We start from the raw sequence: 22,117 nt of genomic DNA on the forward strand, positions 1-22,117 counted from the left end.
TTCAGATTCCACAATAAGTTGTAGGTCCCGTTGCTAGGTAACCAATTGGTTCTTAGCCACGTAAAATAAGTGTAGTCCTTTGGGCCAGCCCTAGGAGAGCTGTTAATCAGCTCAGTGGTCTGGTTAAACTAAGGTATACTTAACTTCAGAGCCATTAGAGAGGGACTAGTACGGCTAGTGAGACCTGGTCATGCAGCTTGTGAGCTATTGACAAGCCCAATCTTCAGACTGGGTTACTCGGTGGTTATGGTTATTGTGGAGTTTCCATCACCTCATCTTCTTCTATTGATATTCTCAAGTAGGGAAAGAGGAAAGTTGCTGTGCTGTGGTTCCCATGCTACTGATTCAGTCAGAATTCTCAGACTGTTTGTCATGTAGCAAGGTTACCTGTCCAATCAGGCTCCTCAGACTGCTGATCTGGACCCTCTGCTTTCTGCAGCTGATACTCCTGGGTCCCCGTGGTACCAGTCTGGTTGGCAACAATATTGGTCTGATCAAGGTCCTTAGGCTTCTGGTCTGGTAGCAAGTAGTGAGGCTGCTGGTCTGATCAGGGTCCTGGAACTTCTGGTCCAGTAGCTACCAGTCTGTTAAGGGTCCTTGAACCACTGGTCTGGGACCCTCTGGTCTTTCCATCGGCTACCGTAGGTCCTCTGTTCCATGGGGTACTGATACTGGTCTGGTTAGCATGGCTAACTAGTCCGTTCAGGGTTCTCAGACTGTTGGTCCAGGACCCTTGGCAGTGGCCCAGCATGAGCACATGAGGGTTGAGCATACCAGTGTTCATTCTATCCTTGGGGGAGTGATAGGACTGGACAGTCCTGTCATCCAGGGCTAGTAGAGGAGGTTCCTCCTTTCCTCCCTTTTTTTTTTTTTTTTTTTTTTTTTTATAAAGTTTAGGCTTTACAGGGGTTTGGCACAATCGTGGACAGTCCTCGTTCATGTTTCATGAGTGAGTATGTTCTGTATGACCCAAGGGCATGTCGTCAACCCAGTTTGGCGACCACCCATGACTTTGCTCACCTGATGGAGGCACAGCCTATCAGGTTGGTCAAGGGTGCTAGGGATGGTTTGCCAATTACCTGTTCTTCTCCAGGTGTTTTTGAGTTACAGGGATAGAGTAAGCATATATAAGTTAGGATAGTGAGTGTTTGCACTCTCTTCTGAGATCTTAAAATTGAACAGGTCTTACTCCCAAGTACTGAACAATCCCCTGGGAGGTTTTGATGGATTCCTCTTCTGCAGGTGGGGCATCTCAAGATGTTGCTACCTGGAGGGACCCGAAGGCCCCGTGCACCAAGGGTCAGATACTGTGCAGTGACTGATTGTTTAAGGAAGCAACTGGGCGTTTTATGCAGACGTTTTCTGACATCGAGAGAGCCTAGGCTCTTGTTCAGTTGCCTTGGTCACAACAATGTTTTGGGGCTGTATGAGTTCAACTGTAGCTGTACAGGACCAAAGGCAATGCGGGTTTGAATGGCCTTCTCTTCATTGAGATTTTGGAAGCTCTAGACTTCCTTCCTTTCATTGAGAATCCAAGACTACTTCTCCTTTGAGGAGTTTCTCCTCACTTTTAACTGCTCTTCTACATTCAAAAAAGTGGTAAGAGAAAGAATGGAGAGGGAGAAAGTGAGGGTAGCATTTCCTTTGACTGCTATTTGTGAGAGGATGCCTGTCAAGTCATCTTTTCATGACTATGACTTTTCTTGGTGACCTAAGGAGTAAATATGTTGCAGGAAGGATACTGTAACAAACTCCAGATTTTACCCTAGAGCCTGAAACAGATTTAGTTTCATTTATTCAATTCAGGATCCTACCTCCAGATGTGAAGTGCAGGCAAGCTGTATGACTCAACTCCAGTCCTTTTGTTTTTGTTGTTTTGACTGGATGCAAGTCCCTCTCCCTGCTTCACCGGGGGGTGAGGAGGATAAACAATAAAACAAACCTGTTGATTCATATTGGCTGTTTTCTGGTATGCAGTAACTGTGCCTCGCTGCAGAACTTCTCAGTTCCAGAGGTCCTTTATTTGTCACGCTGTTGGACTGTGGAACAATCTCCCTGAGGATGTTGTGCAGTTGGAACTTCAAAAGTTCTAGCCAAGATGCAATGCTTTACTACCCTAATGCTATTCTTCTTGCATTTTAATACGTTTTTATCCATTTATTATTGTATTAATTTATTGTTTCTTTTTAATTAGTGAGATCTCTTACTGTCTCTTCTTCCTAATGAGCACCATATTCTTTGGAAGCTTGAATTCCAAGTCAGTAGCTCCTGTGGGATTGGTCTACATGAACAGGTTCATCTTCTGAATAATAATAATGATATTATTATTATTATTATTATTATGGTTTCCAACACTTTTAAGGTTCTTAGCCTGATTAGGTACAGCAATCCCTCAATTATCCAGATTGCCACTATCCAGAACTCGACATTATCCGACACACCCGGACCAGGGACCAAGGTCCCAAAGATATATGATACAGAAAAATGTTTGAAAAATAAAAAAATAACCTGCTCTTGGAGGTTGGCAATGCTGTGTGGCCACAGTAAAATGTTGGTAACACTGCGTACATTCATAAACATTCTTGAGAAAGGATTTTAGGGGGTGGGGGAACCCTGCCAAAGTTTCCAAAGTGGGGGGAAGGGAGGTCGGATGGCTGGGTGTCATGTGAGAGGAGGGGCAGTAAGGCTGTGTAGAGGAACTCACTTAGAGAAGGGGTTGTTCTGGAAAGTGGGAACAACTGGGGGCCAGTTTCCCTGGCTGGGAGCAGGTGGGGATGCCATGTTGAATGGGTGAAGAGGGCTAGGTAGACATATGACTTGGTAGAGCTTGTTTTCTTTGTGTTTTTGTGCTTGATTTATCCACATTTTATGAAAGGAGATATGTACAGTACTATACTGTATCAAAAAAAAAAAAAAGGAAGAAAGATACAGTATAGAGACAGACAGACAGACAGCCAGACAGATAGAGAGAACAACAGCTGAGGCATCGCTTACATTGAAGCCTGTATAGTAACAGACACCCTCCTTCACTTTTTATTTATATTTTACGCTACTCTCATTTATATTTTTTTTATTGTATCTTTTTCATTTTTTATTTTTACAACCCAAAAGATAAACACAATGGCATGCATAGGGTATGTGCCTATAGTGTAAACACACTCATTCACTGGCGTTGGTGAACTTGCTATAGTTTATTATGTTACCACATTAAAGTATATATGCAATATGTACTGTACTGTAACAAAGCAAAAAAAAAGGAAGGAGAGAGAGAGAGAGAGAGAGAGAGAGAGAGAGAGAGAGAGAGAGAGAGAGAGAGAGAGAGAGAGAGAGAGAGAGAGGGGGGCGGGTATCGCTTACACTGAAGCCAGTAAGACACACACTCATTTTTTTATTTACATTTTCTGCCTGCTATTTTCATGTATATTTTTACTGTATTTTCTAATTTTTTTATTTTTGCAACCCAAAAGATAAATGCAATTATGTGCATAGAGTACTTACGTATGTACACACACACTCTTTCGCTGGTGTCACCAAGACTTTAGTTATAAATAGCACAACGTATTGCCAACATTTATGTATTCACATTTTAAACATATTTGATTAGTGATGAAATATCAACAGTTTTAAAATATTCTCTTGTGTACTGTTATGTGTGATAATCATATGAGAGTCAACTAAACTTGTAATGAACTACAGTACAGTAAAAAGAAAAAAGGCACGTGATACTACGCTAAGAAACACACACGAAGTGACAGAGGTAGTAAGTACAGATAGTGATGTCAACTTTGATGAAATGCCACGTGTAGATGTAAACACACACACACACAGGTGTACAATTAAAGCTTCCATTATATTATGAGGTGCAATGAAAGATCATTAATTCCAAAATGAATGTGCTTTGGCCACTCATCACTGAGAAGAGCCACATGTACTAAAGATGTAAACATAGGGTGGGTGACTTACACAAACAGTTTCCACGATAGGGCAAAATCAGTAAAGCAAATGAAATATGTTGCTGTACTGTAACAAAGCAAAAAAAAAAAAAGGAAGAAGAACTATGAGAGAGAGAGAGAGAGAGATCTTGTATCATATGACCCTTAAAATTTTGTCCCCTAAACATGATTTCATCTTATGCATATTTTGTGTATCGTGCGAGTTGCTTTTTTGATAGCCTAGATAAGATCAGGCTGACCTATTTCCTCAGTAATCCTGTCTTGTAAAATAAATGAAAGTAAAAAATAAAAATACTCTAATCTTTACTTACTGAGTGAATTTCATTTTCAGTAGACATACTGTACAGTACTAGTCTATGCTTGTAGACCGAATTTCATTATCAGTACTGTAGATCATACTGTGCTGGTCTATGCTTGTAGATCGAAATTCACTTTCTTTAGATAATACTGTGCTAGTGTATGCTTGTAGACTGAATTTCATTATTTGTAGATCATAATTTACTAGTTTACGCTGATACACCAAATTTCATTGTCGGTAGATCATACTGTACTAGTCTATACTTCTAGGCTTTCTTCCAACAAGATTACCAAACTTATGGCTTATGTATTAGTTCACAACCATCTCTTTTATTTAACAACCACTTACCAAAGAACTGAGATAAACATTTATGTGAAAAAATGAAAATAATTCTACTAATACATTTCCTTTAAGGACTAAAAATTGATTCTCCTAATTCTTTTGCTAGTAGGACCAATCAGCTGATCCTGAGAATGTAAACATTAGCCTAGCCCATGTAAATGTATATGGCAGATGATCGGTTTTTTATACTTATTACGATGATGATATAAATGGATCCAGTAAAATATCGGTTTCATTACCATTACTTTATCTTAAATACAGCTGTAATAGCCTATTTGACTTAAGCAAATGAATAATGTAAGTACAGTATTACACATAGCCTGGGTCAGTAGTTCACACACAAACATTTTGTATCTCGTGTATAGTAATAAAATATGGTATCAACTAATCTGAAAGTTTCTGTATAAAAATACATTAATAGTCATAAAACCATGGTAGGCTGTGGGTAAACCCTGGCAGGCTACCTACCTACCGAATTGTGTCGTTTATGAGAGAGAGAGAGAGTTAGAGAAAGGAGGTGGTGCATTTTTTCTCAAAGTATTTATGCAGTGTATTTTGTTACAAATATAAGAGAAAAAAGGTAGATAATTGCCTTTTGCATGCAGTTTTCAGTTCAAAGAGTGATGGTTCTTGTTTATAAGCATATTGAGTGTTTACAATTATGTGGTGTTGACAAGGTTAGGTGAGGAAGGGTACAGAGTTGCACTTGAACACCCCTAGATTTTTATTTTACTCTCCCTTATCCAAGTTTTGCCATTATCCATTTGGCTCTTGGCTCTATTAATCCAGAAAAAATTGAAGGATTACCATAACTGGTTTGCAAATCCATTACTTGATGGCCAAGAAGTCTAGCAGCTGCAACATCCCATATGTGCAGTAGTCTAGAGATATGGGGTCATCTGTCTTGTGCTCTTATCGGACCTGGAAGTTGACAGAGTGAGTCTCCTTTGTAAAAAAAATCATTACATATATGGCCCACCTCAGGTGTCCCTATCACCTGTCACCTGGACTGAAAGACAAATTGGCTTCCCCATCTGTCACTTGTTAACTACCTTGTCAGCAGGTCCCTATATAAAGAACTTCAGGTTTGCATGTCAAGAAATATACAAATTACTTTTCAAATTTAATATTTTCCTCAACTACTATTGCCTTTCAGGACTTGCAGAAGCAGTGTTATTTGGAAATAACTTATGACAAGTTGGTTGAGCCTCCTTCTCGTGAGTACCGTTGGGGTGAACGCGCTCACTTGGAAGTTTCAAAGAAGGAAGTTCTGGAGCTTGTTTGTAAGGTGGGATTTCTCTGGAAAGTTACAGTAGCATGAATATTAGCATTATGTTTGGACTGTGTTTCCATACATGAGCTGGAAGATGTTAGGTACAAATGTGGTAAAATAAGTTCAACATATTTAAAGAACACTGATGGAAATGTCTGTTGGACCATAATGGGACATAAAATAGTTTAGGTGAACAGGTTGAGTCAGAATACTGTACTGTATATTGCTCTTTACTAGTGGTTTTGGGAAGCTTCAATTAGATGTAGGGCCTGCTCTTCCAAGACATGTTTGTGGCTGATATTCTGTGGGATGAGAATGGCATGGATGTCATCGTCCTATGTTGAAAATATAATGAGAATTTTGAATGAAACTTAGGGTCTCATATATAACTTTGTTTCATGATAAATCCATCAGTTGTATTAGCCTTAATGGAAGTGTTGAATTCTCTCGGACATGTAACTTCTAGCCTCGAGGATGGAAAAAGAAGAGTAACCAAAAGTGAAACTATTGTGTGACTGAATGCACAGGGATACCTTTGACCCATCAGAAGGCATGAACAACTGGTCACATTCTTTCACGTCTCAAGAATTATGAGTTGTGCTTCCCAGATTTGGAAGTAAAACTTTTCATTCATCTTTCTTTTTTGCTTTTCCTTAATACTTTTTAGCTTTTTCCTTTTGCAGCCTTACTTTTTGAGTGCAGTTAATATAAAGTTATTGCTTATTACTTTCAAATTGAGCTTACTGGTCTTCTGTACATTTTTCATTTAATTTTCATTACTCTTGCCCTGTATTGAATTTTCCTCGGCCATCTCTCCAGCATAATTCAATAGTCTCTGCTTTTCTTACAATGTATAACAAATCTTGTATATATAGTATTCTCTGACATGGCTAACTAAACAAACAAGTTTGGTGGCTTTTAGTTCTTTAGAGGTTTACCTGTGGTTTGTTGCATATGAAGAATTGGTGATGGTTTGTTCATAACTTAGTCTGTTTATGTATATATTTAGTGTATATTTAATATTTTGTTAGTTATTCCTGTTTGTAACAAAAATACCACCATTGAGGAATCAGATAATACACCCCAAAATTCTGATTCAGCTAAGTGATATAAATCCTTGACTAATTTCCTTCCCCCAAAAAAAGAAAAAGAAAATAATAGTCAAGGTGCTGTATGTTAGAGGCAGAAGGAAACCCGTGGGACACTCCAGTGTTTTATTACACGTCCAATCAGTACAGAGGTGTGACTGCAAGTGAAGTTGCAGGCGCGCGGGAAACATTGGCACCAATTACGGTCTTCTCCTGACAACAGACATCACATACAATCATCCATCCTACATCCCCCCCCTAAGATTATGGCATGGCAGAATGGCGTAATATTAAATGGAAATAATAAGCAAATATGTATTAAATACATATTATATACAGACAAAGAAAACTGTAAAAGGAAAATCCCCATAGGACAAAAGTAATGGTTAATACTGAGTGTCACAACATACAAGGACATGCATGGCAACAATATATAGTACATGCATAAAATATGCTCGCACAACAGAATTTCTATCCAATTCGGCTTACTGAAAACAAAAGATCAAATGAGCATGAGGGACAACAAAATGTGACTGTACAAGGTGACACAAGTGCAAGCATGGGTTAACACTCAATATCACCCATGACATACTCGCCCATCCATGAGGGTTGCACTGTGTGCCTTTTTGGACGGGGTGGAGCGGGTTTCGGGCGTGGGGGAATGGCTGAGGACGTTGGGGGCTGCTGTTTTAACACTTTCAGGTGCTTCCTGTTTCTAAGTGACACCCGACCGCTTCCATCCAGCCTAATGAGATACTGTTGGTGGCCCTTAGACTCCACTACCAATCCAGATCGGTCCCAGGTTTTGGTTACAGGATCCTGCACTCTTACCCTGCAGCCTACAACCAGGGGTAGAAGCTCCCTGGTACCAGTAAGTGGTGAGGTCTCCTCTTGGGACTCTGCCATTCGTAGCTCCCTCCGCTGAATTATCTCATCCCAGTGTCTCTCCACCTTGTAATGCTGTCTGGGTGTTGGCACTCCATCTCTGAGCTGCCTGCCGATAGTGAGCTGTGCTGGGGACTTGTCAAATCCCTTAGGGGGTGTATTGAGGTACTGAAGAATTGCCAGGGATGCCTTGTTGCAATTGAGGCTGCCTCCTTTGCCTATGTTAGACCTGATGATCCTCTTGGCAGTCTTGACTGCTGCTTCAGCCCTTCTGTTAGACTGGGGGTAATGGGCTGACGACAGGCGTACCGTAACCCCCCATTTTCAGAAGAATGATGTGGTCTCTTCACTAATGAGGTTTGTGCCTCCATCTGTCGAGATTAGCTCTGGTGCTCCCCATCTTGTGAAGTATGTCCTCAAAACTGATATAATTTTTGATGACGTTGTTATGTCTCTGATATGTTTTAATATGACAACGAACTCATTTTATCAAACGAGCGCAACTGAACAACCTCATCTCGAGGTCATGTGAGGTAAGACTTTGCAATGGGCATAATACAGTAACTGTACTGCTGTTGTATCATATTTATGTGCATATATATAAATACAAATTTCCCATTCTGATTTACACCTAAAAACATGAAAACTTATAAAATACTACTTCATAAATTAAACACACCTTCTGCAGGGATATCATCTTTGAAAAGTGCAGTAACTTTGCGAATGGGTATCACATCTTGTAAAAGTACACCAACTGAACATGCTGTAATTACATGCACATACAGATTGCACCAGCACTTTTCTCCGAGGTTAACAAAGTAATTTTCAAAGAATGACACTTTTACAACTCTTAGTTACATTTCTGACATTACATTAACGAATTCATTTTATCAAACAACCGCGACTAAACAACCTTATCTCGAGGTCATGTAAAGTCCTAGTGACAAAGACTTTGCAAATGGCCATGATACTTATATGATATTTATGTACAAAAATATAAATATAAATTTTCCATATCGATTTTACAGTTAAAAGCATGAAAACTTATAAATGTGCTGTACTTCACACATTAAACAAGCATTTTCTGTGGGGTATCATCTTTGAAAAGTGCAGTAACTTTGCAAATGTGTATCACATCTTGTAAAAGTACACTAACTGAATGTGCTGAAATTACCTTTGTATCATCTTTATGGATGTACAAAAATAAAAATAATATATTTTTCATACAGATTTTACACATAAAAGCATGAAATGCAGCCAATAGGATGCCAGAGTTACTACCTCTGGATCGATATATCCTTATAGGATGTCGGTATGTCATGTAGGAGTGAGTGGAAGCCACTACCACAGACACTTAACCCAATAGACTCCTCCTCACCAAAACCCCTCTGCCTAAGAGGTGCCGATACGACGGTCCCACCACCGCTACTACTAATTCTACCCACAATGCACCATCCGCTTATAGCACGCTTTACGAACCACTTGTGATTTTTTGTGGTGCTAATATTTTATTCTTAATTTCCTAATTTGGATTATCTCGCTTTCATGATGGCATCATCTGATCAAGGAACATCTTCTAAGTTGAGTATTCAAAATTGAATGTTTTTGGTATGCGAACGGATTATTTTGTCCTGTTTGTTGTTTCGCCTGATCGACTGAGGGCCGCCATTTCGTGTTCGTTCGTGGCGGCTTACTACAGTCTTTTTATATGATTGCCTTCTTTCGTTCAATCGATAGAAACTTACAATTACTACGTTCTTTTAATGATAGTTTCAATTTTCGCTCGATCTGACGCGATCGACTATTATTTTATACCTTAGAAGTTGAAAGTTAGGCTTAGCCTAGCTTTCTTTTATATACCGTTTGTAGACATATTTATTTAATATGTCATTATGTCATTTATTATGTGTGTATTAGTTCTTGAGTCTGTTTGGGTGGTGTTGTTAGCCTACCTGACCAGTTCGGCCTTGCCGATTCTTGGAAGGTAGGCTATGTTGGCCCCAGTCTTCCTTCCTCCTTGGCCTATAGGCCTGAGTTGGTACGGTTTTCTTGGGTGGCCTTCGTTCGGGTTTGAGTGCGGGCCCTTCTTCCCTGACCAGTTGATTCTTCAATCCTGGAAGTGATGTTGGCGCTAGCGCTCTTTCTCGTTCGATTTTTTGGCGAATCCTAGCCTACATTTCCAGGAGGTGCCTTCTGGAGGTTAGGCTAGGTGATAGTATCAATGTTCATCCTTTCGCCTATATCTCACCCCTGTATATCAGTCTTTTTGTCTTGGCTCTCCCTTTGGGGCATTTTAGAGCTTAGCTCATTTGCCCTTTCGGTTGAGATGACACTTTGTGGAAGGTGCCTAGGCACCTGACCTGTTGTTGTCGCCATGTTTTCACTCCGTGTCTTCCCGTTCCGCCCGGACCTGTTCCAGCGGCTATCGTTAGCTCGCTTTAGCTTCTAGCAGAAACTTTAGCTTGAGCATCGTTGTCGCGTTCGCCACGCGGAACTGGAGAGAAGCTGTTATAAATTTTACTAGTAGTAATTGTGATTTATTTTCTGCTCCTGCTTCTCTACCGCTCCGTCATCCGGACTCGTTCCGGCAGCTATCGTTAGCTCGCTTTAGTCTTAATAGGACTTTTGCTTGAGCGTCGTTGCTTTGTTATCGGCGGAATTGTAGAGGAGCCGGAATGATATGAGTTTTATTACTGTTATTATTTTTATATTTCTGTGAGCGAAGTTTGGTGAATTATCCCGACTCTTCGCGTCGGCGACTAGCCTTCCCTGGTTGTTGATTTCTGTGCATTTAGTTAAATTATCGTGACGTTCCGGCGTCACCGGAATTGCTTTCCGGCGTGATCCGACTCAGGTCTGGCCCACCTGTTTAGGATTCCATCGGAGACTTCCGCCGTATCCACAGTTTTCAACTCCGGTGTGAGGCAGAATATTTACTTTAAGTTTTACTAGTTTAGCCGTTCCGCCGCCTATTTTAGATGCTCATGTATAAATTTTTATTATAGGTGGTACATTGCCAGGAGCCGGGTTGTAACGCCTACCTGCAGCAACCCTGTGGCCATGTAGCATGCAGATCGCATGCCGGTTGTGCAGTCGAGGTCGACGACCACCTCGTCTGGCATCCTGACGGCTGCGACGTGTGCTACGCACTTTATTTGGATGTGGTTGATGATTCGGTACGTTAACCTTCAATTGTATTTAACACAGTTCGTTTAAATAATTGTGTTTATATTTGATATAAGATAATATCCTTGTCAATCCCTTTTATTGACATGAGATTCAATTAACAGGTCCTCGGTCCCGTCAAGCTTCGTCTCTAGCGACATTGAAGATCTGGGTTGGCGGCTTTGGCGCAATGTTGGTCAGGGCGTCCTATGTGCTGGCAGAGGATATCTGCAACATTCTTTACCCGAATGCTAGGGCCTCTGCAGCTGTAGCTCCTGAAGTAGCTGAACCCTGATCAACAGGATTAGGCTTGAAACCCAGGTCTCGCCAGAAGAGCAAGAGCTGTGCGGCGAAGTGGCCGAAGAAGTGGCCAACATCAACCTGGACGTCGAACCAATGGCCATCGACCTGGAGGAGGAAGGTAGGGATGTAAGTGAGGCAGGTAGACTAATTAATCCATTATCTCTCCCTTCTCCTGCGTCTTCGTCTTCATCCTTCCAAGGATTCTCTAAGAGCTCCACCTTGGGGACCCGTTCGGGGTCGGTGATCCCCAAGGTGAAGTCCTCTTTGAAGACGAAGACATTACCTAAATTGACTAAACCCCCGAAAACCTCATCTGTACCTAGTTCGCCAAGGTTTCATTGACTCAAACCTTCGACTTCCGCCCAGAAAGCTTCTCCCTCTTCTAAGGGGTCGAGAACAAAGTCGAGCAGGTCGAAAAAGCCTGACTTTTGACCCTATGCTATAGACATAATGTCAATAGATTGGAACAAATGGGAGAAGATCTATCTCTTTCCTCCAGCAAATCTTCTGTGGAAAGTTTTACACAAACTCAGGTCATTCAAAGGTCAAATAGCTTTAGTTGCTCCCAACTGGCCAAGAGCAATTGGTTTCCGCTTCTGTTAGAGCTGAATCTCAGAGCCTTGCAAATTCCTCATCCAATATTAACCCAAGTAGTGCAAACTCAGATTGTGTCAGCTTCCTCAAGAATGCTGAATGCCCTAACTTTATGGATTTCATGAAGTTTTCGGCCCAGAAAATGCTAATATTGATCCTCAAAACACATTATTTTGGAATCAGATAAGAGAGAATCTACTCTTCGCCAGTATGATTCAGCAGTTAAAAACTTGCTAACTTTCTGAAAGAGTCGGACGTTCATACTATGACTACTAATCTTACGATCTCATTTTTAAGACCCTTTTTGACAAAGGTCTGGCAGCTAGTACAATTACTACAACTAAATCTGCGTTAAAGAAAGTATTCCTTTGGGGATTTAATATTGATCTGACGAACTCATACTTTTCATCTATTCCTAAAGCTTGTGCCTGTCTTAGACCAACAACCCGGCCTAAAACGGTTTCTTGGTTTTAAATGATGTATTAAAGTTAGCCTCAGACACAAATAATGAGTCTTGCCCTTTATTCGACTCTTCTTAGAAAAACTTTGTTTTTAATTAGCCTGGCTTCAGGAGCTAGAATCTCTGAACTGTCAGCCCTTTCTAGAGAGCCGAATCATGTGGATTTCTCCCATCAGGAGAGGTTCTACTCTCTCCAGATCAAATGTTTTTAGCTAAGAATGAAGATCCTCAAATTAGGTGGTCTCCTGGAAGATAATACCCTTCTAGAAGATCCTCCTTATGTCCGGTGGTTACATTAAAAGCCTACCTAGAGAGAACCTCTCAGAAGTCTTCAGGTCCACTTTTTGTTAGAGAAAATGGTGGAACTATTTCCTTGAATGGCATTAGGCAACAAATATTTTATTTTATTAAACAAGCTAATCCGGATTCAATCCCCCAGGTCCATGATATCCGGGCTGTAGCCACCTCAGTTAATTATTTCCAACACATGAATTTTGGTGAAATTAAAAAATATACGAGCTGGAAATCCCCTAGAGTCTTTAAACGTCATTATCTCAAATCCTTAGAGGCTTTGAAGTTTTCTGCTGTCGCTGCAGGGAACATTGTTTCCCCAGAGTCAGCCTAATATTGTTTTATGATATTTTATTATTGGTAAATTGTAATTTTAATTGTTTTGTATTTTGCTTGCCCTACCAATTGGTACCTCTCACCTACCTGCCTCGCTTGTATTCCCGTCCTTCCTATCTTGTTGTCTGGGTTTGGGTTGCTTCTCAATCCATTCCTGGCTTTGCTTTATCACCTTAGTTGTTAAGTTTTCACTAAATATTGTTTTATAGGTGATGGTTACTAGTTTGTTTATTAATCTTAAGATTGTAACCACATTAATTTGCATTAATTAAGTCAGTTATAGTCCTTTTGTACTAATTTATTTTTATATTTGCTTTTCTGGATTAGTAAAAAGCATATTCAAAATAAAAATTTTATTTTATCCTTAATACATTAATCCTTTTTAAATTTACAAACTTCTTTGGTCAATTCTCTGCTACTATTTCACTCAGCGACACAGGACAAGCCCAGAAAAGGGATTTTGACAAAGGAAAAATCTATTTCTGGGTGAAGGCCTGTGTCGCTCAGTGAACCCTTCCCTTTCTATATTTCCCACCCTGATCTAGCCAAAAAAGCTTGGGTGCTATTTCAGGATGGTGCATTGTGGGTAGAATTAGTAGTAGCGGTGGTGGGACCGTCGTATCGGCACCTCTTAGGCAGAGGGGTTTTGGTGAGGAGGAGTCTATTGGGTTAAGTGTCTGTGGTAGTGGCTTCCACTCACTCCTAGATGACATACCGACATCCTATAAGGATGTATCGATCCAGAGGTAGTAACTCTGGCATCCTATTGGCTTTTTCTCTGGTATATCTAGCAATACTTATACCTAGAAATGTGTGCTGTATAGGGACATTTCACTGAGCGACACAGGCCTTCACCCAGAAATAGATTTTTCCTTTGTCAAAATCCCTTTTTTCATACAGATTTTACATATAAAAGCATGAAAACTTATAAATTACTTAAAAAATTAAACATAACCACTTCTGCAGGGTTTCTCGGTTCGCTTTTTGCCAGTGGATACGGCCCATTCCACCTGCCATGAGCATAGTCCTTACAAAAAACAGGACAGACTTGCTTGGTCACCAGGTATGTGTAAAATTTGCAGTGTGCTCTTGGCAGAAAGTTTTAAGGATGAGACAGCTCGTTTCAAGCCGTCATGATGGGTCCTAGGGATTGTCGTTTTGGAGCTTTTTCTTTGTCCTGGGATTCTGGGATAAAATTAGTCATCCCAGGATCCTGGGAATTCCCGGGATTTTCACTTGTCTAAAATTACACATTATACCTTGTTTCCCTTTCAGGTTTTTGATGTGCTTAGCATTACTAGATATGCAGAAATATTACTGTTGATTGAATGTCTTATTAACCCTTAAACGCCTACTGGACGTATCATACGTCGACTAAAATTGTCTGTTGGGTGTCAAGTGGACGTATCAAAACGCCGACTACAAAAAATTTCAACCTTTGGTCAATCTTTGACTCGACCGAAATGGTCGAAAAACGCAATTGTAAGCTAAAACTCTTACATTCTAGTAATATTCAATCATGTACCTTCATTTTGCAACAAATTGGAAGTCTCTAGCACAATATTTCGATTTATGGTGAATCTTTGAAAAAAAACTTTTTCCTTACGCCCGCGCGGTAACTCGGCCAAAAATTTCAGAAATTCTTTCGTTATTTTGTTATAATTTTTGCACTGTTTTATATTAGCCGTTACATAAAGTTTTATATATGAAAATGTGCGCAATTTCATGTAAAAATACAGCAAAATACAACCCATGGTTGTAGCTTTTATTAGTTTGGAAATATTTTCATATAAACCACTATAACTGCCAAAATTTCAACCTTCGGTCAACTTTGACTCGACCAAAATGGTCAAAAACGCAATTGTAAGCTAAAACTCTTACATTCTAGTAATATTCAATCATTTACCTTCATTTTGCAACAAATTGGAAGTCTCTAGCACAATATTTCGATTTATGGTGAATTAAAAAAAACATTTTCCTTACATCCGCCAGAAATTCTTTTTCTCACGTTGTCGTAATGTTTGCACCGTTTTATATTAGTCGTTACATAAAGTTTTATATATGGAAAAGTGCGCAATTTCATGTAGAATACAACAGAAAATAACTCATGGTTGTAGCTTTTATCAGTTTTGAAATATTTTCATATAAATCACGATAACTGCCAAAATTTCAACCTTCAGTCAACTTTAACTTGACCGAAATGGTAAAAAAACGCAATTATAAGCTAAAACTCTTACATTCTAGTAATATTCAATCATGTACCTTCATTTTGCAACAAACTGAAGTCTGTAGCACAATATTTCGATTTATGGTGAATTTCTGAAAAAAACTTTTTTTCTTACTCTCTCTGGAGGGTAACTCGGCCGAACATCTCAGAAATTCTTTTCGTCACGTTGTCGTAATGTTTGCATCGTTTTACATTAGTCGTTACATAAACTTTTTATATATGAAAATGTGCGCAATTTCATGTAGAATACAACAGAAAATAGCTCATGGTTGTAGCTTTTATCAGTTTTGAAATATTTTCACATAAATCACGATAACTGCCAAAATTTCAACCTTCGGTCAACTTTGACTCGACCGAAATGGTCGAAAAACGCAATTGTAAGCTAAAACTCTTACATTCTAGTAATATTCAATCATTTACCTTCCTTTTGCAATAAATTGGAAGTCTCTAGAACAATGTTTCGATTTATGGTGAATTTTTGAAAAAAACATTTTCCTTACGTCCGCGCGGTAACTCGGCCGAACATCTCAGAAATTCTTTCGTCACGTTGTCGTAATATTTGCACTGTTTTATATTAGTCATTACATAAAGTTTTATATATAAAAATGTGTGCAATTTCATGTACAATACAACAAAAAATAACTCATGGTTGTAGCTTTTATCAGTTTTGAAATATTTTCATATAAATCACGATAAATAGAAAAAATTCGACTTTTGGTCAACTTTAACTCGACCGAAATGGTCGAAAACTGCAATTGTAAGCTAAAACACTTACAGTCTAGTAATATTCAATCAATTAGCTTCACTTTTTAACAAACGGGAAGTCTCTAGCACAATATTTCGATTTATGGTAAATTTTTGAAAAAAATTTTTTTACGTCCGCGCATTACGAATTCATGCATCATTTTGTGATAATATTTTCTCTGTGTTGCTTTGATTGTTTTACAATTTGTTATATACCAAAATCATCGCAATTTAGTGTACAATACAAAGAAAAACAAAATAACTCGTTAACTTTAACCCTTTTCATTCACAGCGATTTGTATAAAATTATATATGAAAATTTTTTGCACTGTCATATATTTCAATATTTATATATGATAATGATATTTTTTTTCATTTCTGATGGTTGCATACTAAACTTCAGGCAATGACAAAAAAAGGAGCCAAAACTGAACTCTTAATCTTGAAAACTAAGCGTGCTGTGATTTTTTGAAAAAAACTTTTTTTCCGCTTCGGCACTAACTCCTAAACGCCGCCGGCATACGTGAGACGTTTTTGTAAATAGAGGCTCGGCGTTTAATTCCACCTAATGTTCAATTACAGCATACACTTTGTTTGTCAACAGAGTAAGAGGAATAAGAACAAGAGCTAAAAACTGTTTACTACTTTATTTTTGTTCTGCTTCCAAATTCCAGAAATTTAATGAAAATGTAAATTATAGTTCATTATCATTGATTAAAAAAAATACATTTGTTTTCGTTTATACTCAGTGAAATGAAAAGAGTACTTAATGACAGAAAATGTAGTAAAAATAAGTGAAGAAAAATTAAACGTATGCATTCTTTATTTATAACATGAAATTAAATGAATATGAAGTTTCTCATAGAATAAGATCTTATATAACACGACACAATGGACAGTACCCCACACGGGATGCAGTCACTCATCACAAACACTTCTTGTTCAAAACCTGCTGCAAACTTGATCAAAGCACACACTCTCTGTTGGGACTGCTTCGTGTGATTACCGTCCCGAACATACAAAATAAAGCATTAGGTAAACAGTAATACTGTACTACGTTTCCACATGATAAAGAAGGAATATCTTCCTCTTGAAAAATCTGCAAACTTATACATGATTATTTTGTCACGGTTTTATACCCCTGTCCCCTACAGATTTAGTTGCTGCAATACATAGGAAACACTGAAACAGACGCTTTAGTTTCCCTCCGTTGATTTATTTGACAGGTCTTATCTTGCAAAAGCGCTGCAACTTGAAATTTTACAAGATTTTAGCAATTTTACAAGATTTTAGCAGTTTTAGTAAGATGCTGTTGATGGGAAAATACAATTCACTGAAAATATAAAGTATTTTATATAAATATCAAAACAATGACATAATCTAGACATCCATCATTATTATCATAAGGATAATGACAGAAATTGTCTGTATTTACAGTATATAAAAATATAAACAGAACAACAAGTCCACAACGTTGCAGTCAAATTTGTTCCTATTTTTGTACGTAATTTTCATCCCGGGATTTCCCGGGATTTGCAAAAATATCCTGGGATTATTAAACCTTGAAAATTGTTCGGGATCCTGGGAAACAAACCCTAATGGGTCTTAGGGTTCAGCAAGGGGTCAGAAGGGGGACATTATATCTTTCTGGCAGAACTCCGGCAGCATATATTTAACCCATTCTCAGATGATCCATATTTGGGCCAAAACCCAGTAACATTAGTCCCCAATACCTCCCAGGTAAACCCTGCGGAGAAAATGGAAGAAGTTCCTCTTGGAGGTGATTATCATTTAGATGAAGTTGATATTGCTACCGAAATGACCTTGCTGAGCCCAGAAAAATTAGGGACACTACCTTCAGCTTACGGGGGGAGAAACTTTCCAGAAGGAATTCAATCCCCCATTTAACTTTCAGAAGCTGATCAGGATCCTTCCCCCAAAAGGGATACAAGGATTCAATTAACCCCAAGTGAAATGACTACATTTTCAGAGGGGTATAGTAACTCACCCAGGACCTCTGCCCCCTGGGCAACTGGCAGTCACAGCTGTGGATGCTCAATCAGATCATGCAAGCTCCCCCAAAAGGGATACACAGTTTGCAGCATTTGATCAGTTCCATAAGGAAATTATGAGTAATATCAAAGATGCCCTTGCCACAGAACGTTAATATATAATGAACATATTGCACGATTCCGAACAGGAAATTAAAGAAATCAAGTCAGTGATGTACACTCCAAAGTGTAATGTACTGCATCCTGCAATCAAAAAGGGAGAGTGGAAACAAACTGATCAAACAAGCCAAGGTTAATTATAAAGCTTCAGATCAGAACGTAACAGTGGCTCCAACATTCTCCCCTGATGATACTGATAATCCTTGGCAAGACGCTTCAATGTGTATTTTCTCTCCTGATGGTAAGTATCTAATTAATGAGAGAAAAACCATGATTGAAGTTGTACATGTGGAGTTTAGAGACATGGCAGCATTCCCTAATACAGAATGGCGCCTGATACCACCTTTGCCAGACATGGAGAAACCTCAAAAGGAAACAATTCTCTTATGTGGGAATACAGTATTAAAAGCTGTTGATGACGCCCTTTACCAGATCAACGGTAGGTGGATCTATACTCCCATTATGAATAAAACCCAACTTGCTCATCAAGTACCTCCATCCTTCTGTCCCTTTATCTTTAAAATAATTAACCATATGAAGGCAAACTTCCAGAATTATGTAGTAACTAGAAAACGGGAGTCAGTGGCAGAACTAAAACCATTTGTCACAGTCCTCCCGGTTTCGAAAAATTCCACCAAGGAGTGGGCAACACTTCAGCTCCCTTTTGAAAGGAAAAAGCTCCCTTTGGATGTTGCTACTCAGCAATTTGGGACCCCTATGAGAAGAATCTCAGATGAGACAGCTTCATCAGAATTCCGTGCTAGGACTTCTCTGCTTAGTAACTTAACCTCTTCCCCTTGCTAGAAGCTGCCACTAAAAGGCTTCCAGGACACTTTTTGCTGCTGTGGCTAAAAGTCTTATGAGAACCCTATGGGAAGCACTGTACGACTTTTTAGACGGGCGCTTAAAAGCGCGAATGGAAACATTGGAAGGCTCCAACAAGTCACTTCCTAATGCAACTGCTTTATTACAGTCTAATCCCTTCTATAGGGACCTGTTTGAGGATTCTGTGGTAACACAAGTCAGTGAGCAAGCACGACAATAAAATTGTAGTGTACGCTCTTGTGGGAAAAGGAGAATTCAGGAAACAAAAAACCCAAAATTTCCCTTTACCCAATTCAAAAAAGGCACGCTTTGATAAAAAATCATATATATAAGCCTGGAGTCACCTCCAAAACTTTTCCTCATAAACAGGTAGGTAGCCGGAAGGAGCAACCCCCTTCAAAAGGACAGCAACAGCCACATCAGCAAGGACATCGTTTTCATAAGGTCCAAAAACTGTCTTACAAAGGAAAAGGAAAGGCAACGCTTGGAATGCCCATCAAAGGAAAAGGTAGAGGAAGAGGGAGATATCAGTAGGAATTGTTTGGTCAGGGGTTGACTCCAAAGACACCACAAGGAATGGAAGTCTTCTCCTTGGGGACACAGCATTGTTCTCAACGGGCTGGGATGGAAATGGGATCATCCTCCCCGCCTTGAAAGGGGTTCTTTCAAGCATCAAACCCCTCTCTGGAAGAAGGCCCCATTAAAAGGTGCCATAGAGAAACATGCATATATTCGCCACCAGGCACGTCTCTTCAGTGTTCCCAAAAAGGATTCCTCCAAACAAAGAGTGATCCTCGACCTATCAACATTGAACAAGTACATTGCTTGCCAAAAGTTTCAGATTACTACCGTTGCCCAAGTACGTTCAGTCAATCCAAAAGGGAATTGGACAGTTTCTGTAGATCTGAAAGATCGTATACTGGCACGTCCCTATTGCTGCTCCCTTTCTCCCCTTCCTAGGGTTCCAGATAGGGAAAGAGACATACAGGTTCAAAGTTATGCCTTTTGGACTAAACATTGCCCCAAGAATTTTTACAAAATTAGCAATGGTAGTTGTCCAGGAACTCAGGAAAGAAGGAATACAACTAATAGCTTACCTAGACGACTGATTAATCTGGGGGGCCACAAGAAAAGAATGCTTGAAAAACCTGAGAGCAGTGGTCAACAGACTCCAGTCAAAAGGTTTTATAATAAATTGGGAAAAATCCCGTCTCACGCCCAGCAGACGTTTTCAGTGGTTGGGACTGTGTTGGGATACTCTTCAGGGCCTGTTGTCTCTCCCCATCAAAACTCAGAACACAATAAGGAAAAACTTCAAAAGGTTCCTAGAGCAGCCCAGAGTTTCCAGACGGCAATTAGAACGCATGATGGGTCTGCTGCAGTTTACATCAGCAATAGATCCAATACTCAGATTGCAATTGAAAAACGTGAACAAATTTTAGCTGTCGCACTCAAGACAAAAGCTGCGTGACAGATCTCACCAAAAGAATAAAAAATTCAGGGAGATGCTTCAGCCTTGGACCCGGAAGGAATCTCTGGCAAAACAGGTCACCCTGACTCCTCCATCTGTAAGAGTGACAATACACACAGATGCCTTGTTGACAGGTTGGGAGGACATTGGGAGGATCATCAGGTGGCAGGGAGGTGGTCAGCTACTCTGAGGAAGTGTCATATCAATTTCCTGGAATTGATGGCTGTCTTTTTGTCTCTCAAAAAACTCAAACCTCCAGAAGAGACACACATTCTGTTGGTTCTAGACAACACGAGTGCACTGTCCTGCATCAAGGGGTTGGGATCAAGTTCACCTCCTCTCAACATGGTAAGCTAGCCATCCTTCGGATGGCACAAATAAAGAAGTGGCACCTGTCTGCAATTCACCTCACAGGGTCTCTCAACTTAATAACAGACTTTCTATTGAGGAAAACGACAGCCTCAACGAGTGGATGTTGGACATCCACTCTTTTTAAACAATAGCCAACATGCTTGCACAACCAGAAGTGGACCTGTTCGCCACATACGAGAATCACAAACTTCCAGTATATGTATCTCTGAACTTGGACAATCAAGCAGTAGCATGAGATGCTTTCCTACAAGACTGGAACAATTGGAGGACGATATATCTTTTTCCTCCATTGTCCCAGATTTCGAAGGTTTTGAGCAAACTCCTAACCTTCAAAGGAACAGCTTATTTAATAGCACCAAATTGGCCAAACAGGCATTGGTTCCTATTGCTTCAACAATGGGCAAAAAGATCAATTCCACTGTCGTCCGCTGTTCTATCCCAGAAAGTAGTAGGGAAAATCATTTACACACCTTCCTTTCTGAGCCGAGACCTTCACGTATGGATTATTTAAACATTATCTACCGTGAAAACTACTTACCCAACATTGCTAGTTACCTAGTGCAAAAATTACAGACGTCATCTATCCGACAACACCATTCCATATGCAAGGTATGGTTAGATTATATCCATACTGTGAGCCCAGTTGAAATTTCTATAGAAACACTTTTAAATTTTATGATATATCTTTTTGAAGACAAACATCTTGTCGTTACAACAATCATGGCATACAAGACAGCATTAACAGAACCGTTGCTGCTTTATGGATTCGGGATTGACTCCAGCATAGAAGTTGTTACTTCCCTTTTGCGGTCTTTGGCTCTGCAAAGACCCGCTCCCGAAAGACTCCCAACTTGGTCCCTGAACAAGGTACTTGGACTTGGGTCTAGGAAAACTGGCCCTAACTGGCCACAGCCCAACTGGCCATAGGGGAGGACTGGTTGCAGCTGACTGGCCACCAGGGTTCCGAGAAATCAGAAATTTATTGGATGTTAAAAAGTAATGTGTATTGTGTCCCACATGTATGTGTGTGCTGAATTATTGAATATAAAACTAAAAGTAGAAGAAAATTAAAGAAAATAAAAAAGTTAAATTTTATTAAGGAAAATTATTGGAATACAAACTGTTAGGCAAAAAGCAGTTACATAACTATATATATCTTCAGAAGTTAACAATTCCTCTAAGATACTCTAAAATATTTCTGTTCTCAAACTGTAGTACCACTGATTTTTTAAAAATGGAGCATTCTGCTTCTCGGACTTTCTTCAATTTTATCAACTATAGTTTTTGACCAGCAATTAACTGTAAATTAGTACAGATCT

At 39.5% G+C, this 22,117-nt stretch overlaps 1 protein-coding gene across 1 annotated transcript in view; it reads left to right on the forward strand.

Moving 5' to 3' along the window:
• The window catches only part of LOC136837970 (non-structural maintenance of chromosomes element 3 homolog), a 344,558-nt gene that overhangs the window by 266,537 nt on the left and 55,904 nt on the right, over positions 1-22,117 (forward strand). The window contains exon 7 of the mRNA XM_067102838.1: positions 5,750-5,881. Within this exon, the coding sequence (XP_066958939.1) occupies positions 5,750-5,881 (132 nt within the window). The remainder of the gene's footprint in view (positions 1-5,749; positions 5,882-22,117) is intronic.

The sequence above is a fragment of the Macrobrachium rosenbergii genome, unplaced genomic scaffold (genome assembly GCF_040412425.1).
Source record: "Macrobrachium rosenbergii isolate ZJJX-2024 unplaced genomic scaffold, ASM4041242v1 13903, whole genome shotgun sequence".
NCBI lineage: Eukaryota > Metazoa > Arthropoda > Malacostraca > Decapoda > Palaemonidae > Macrobrachium > Macrobrachium rosenbergii.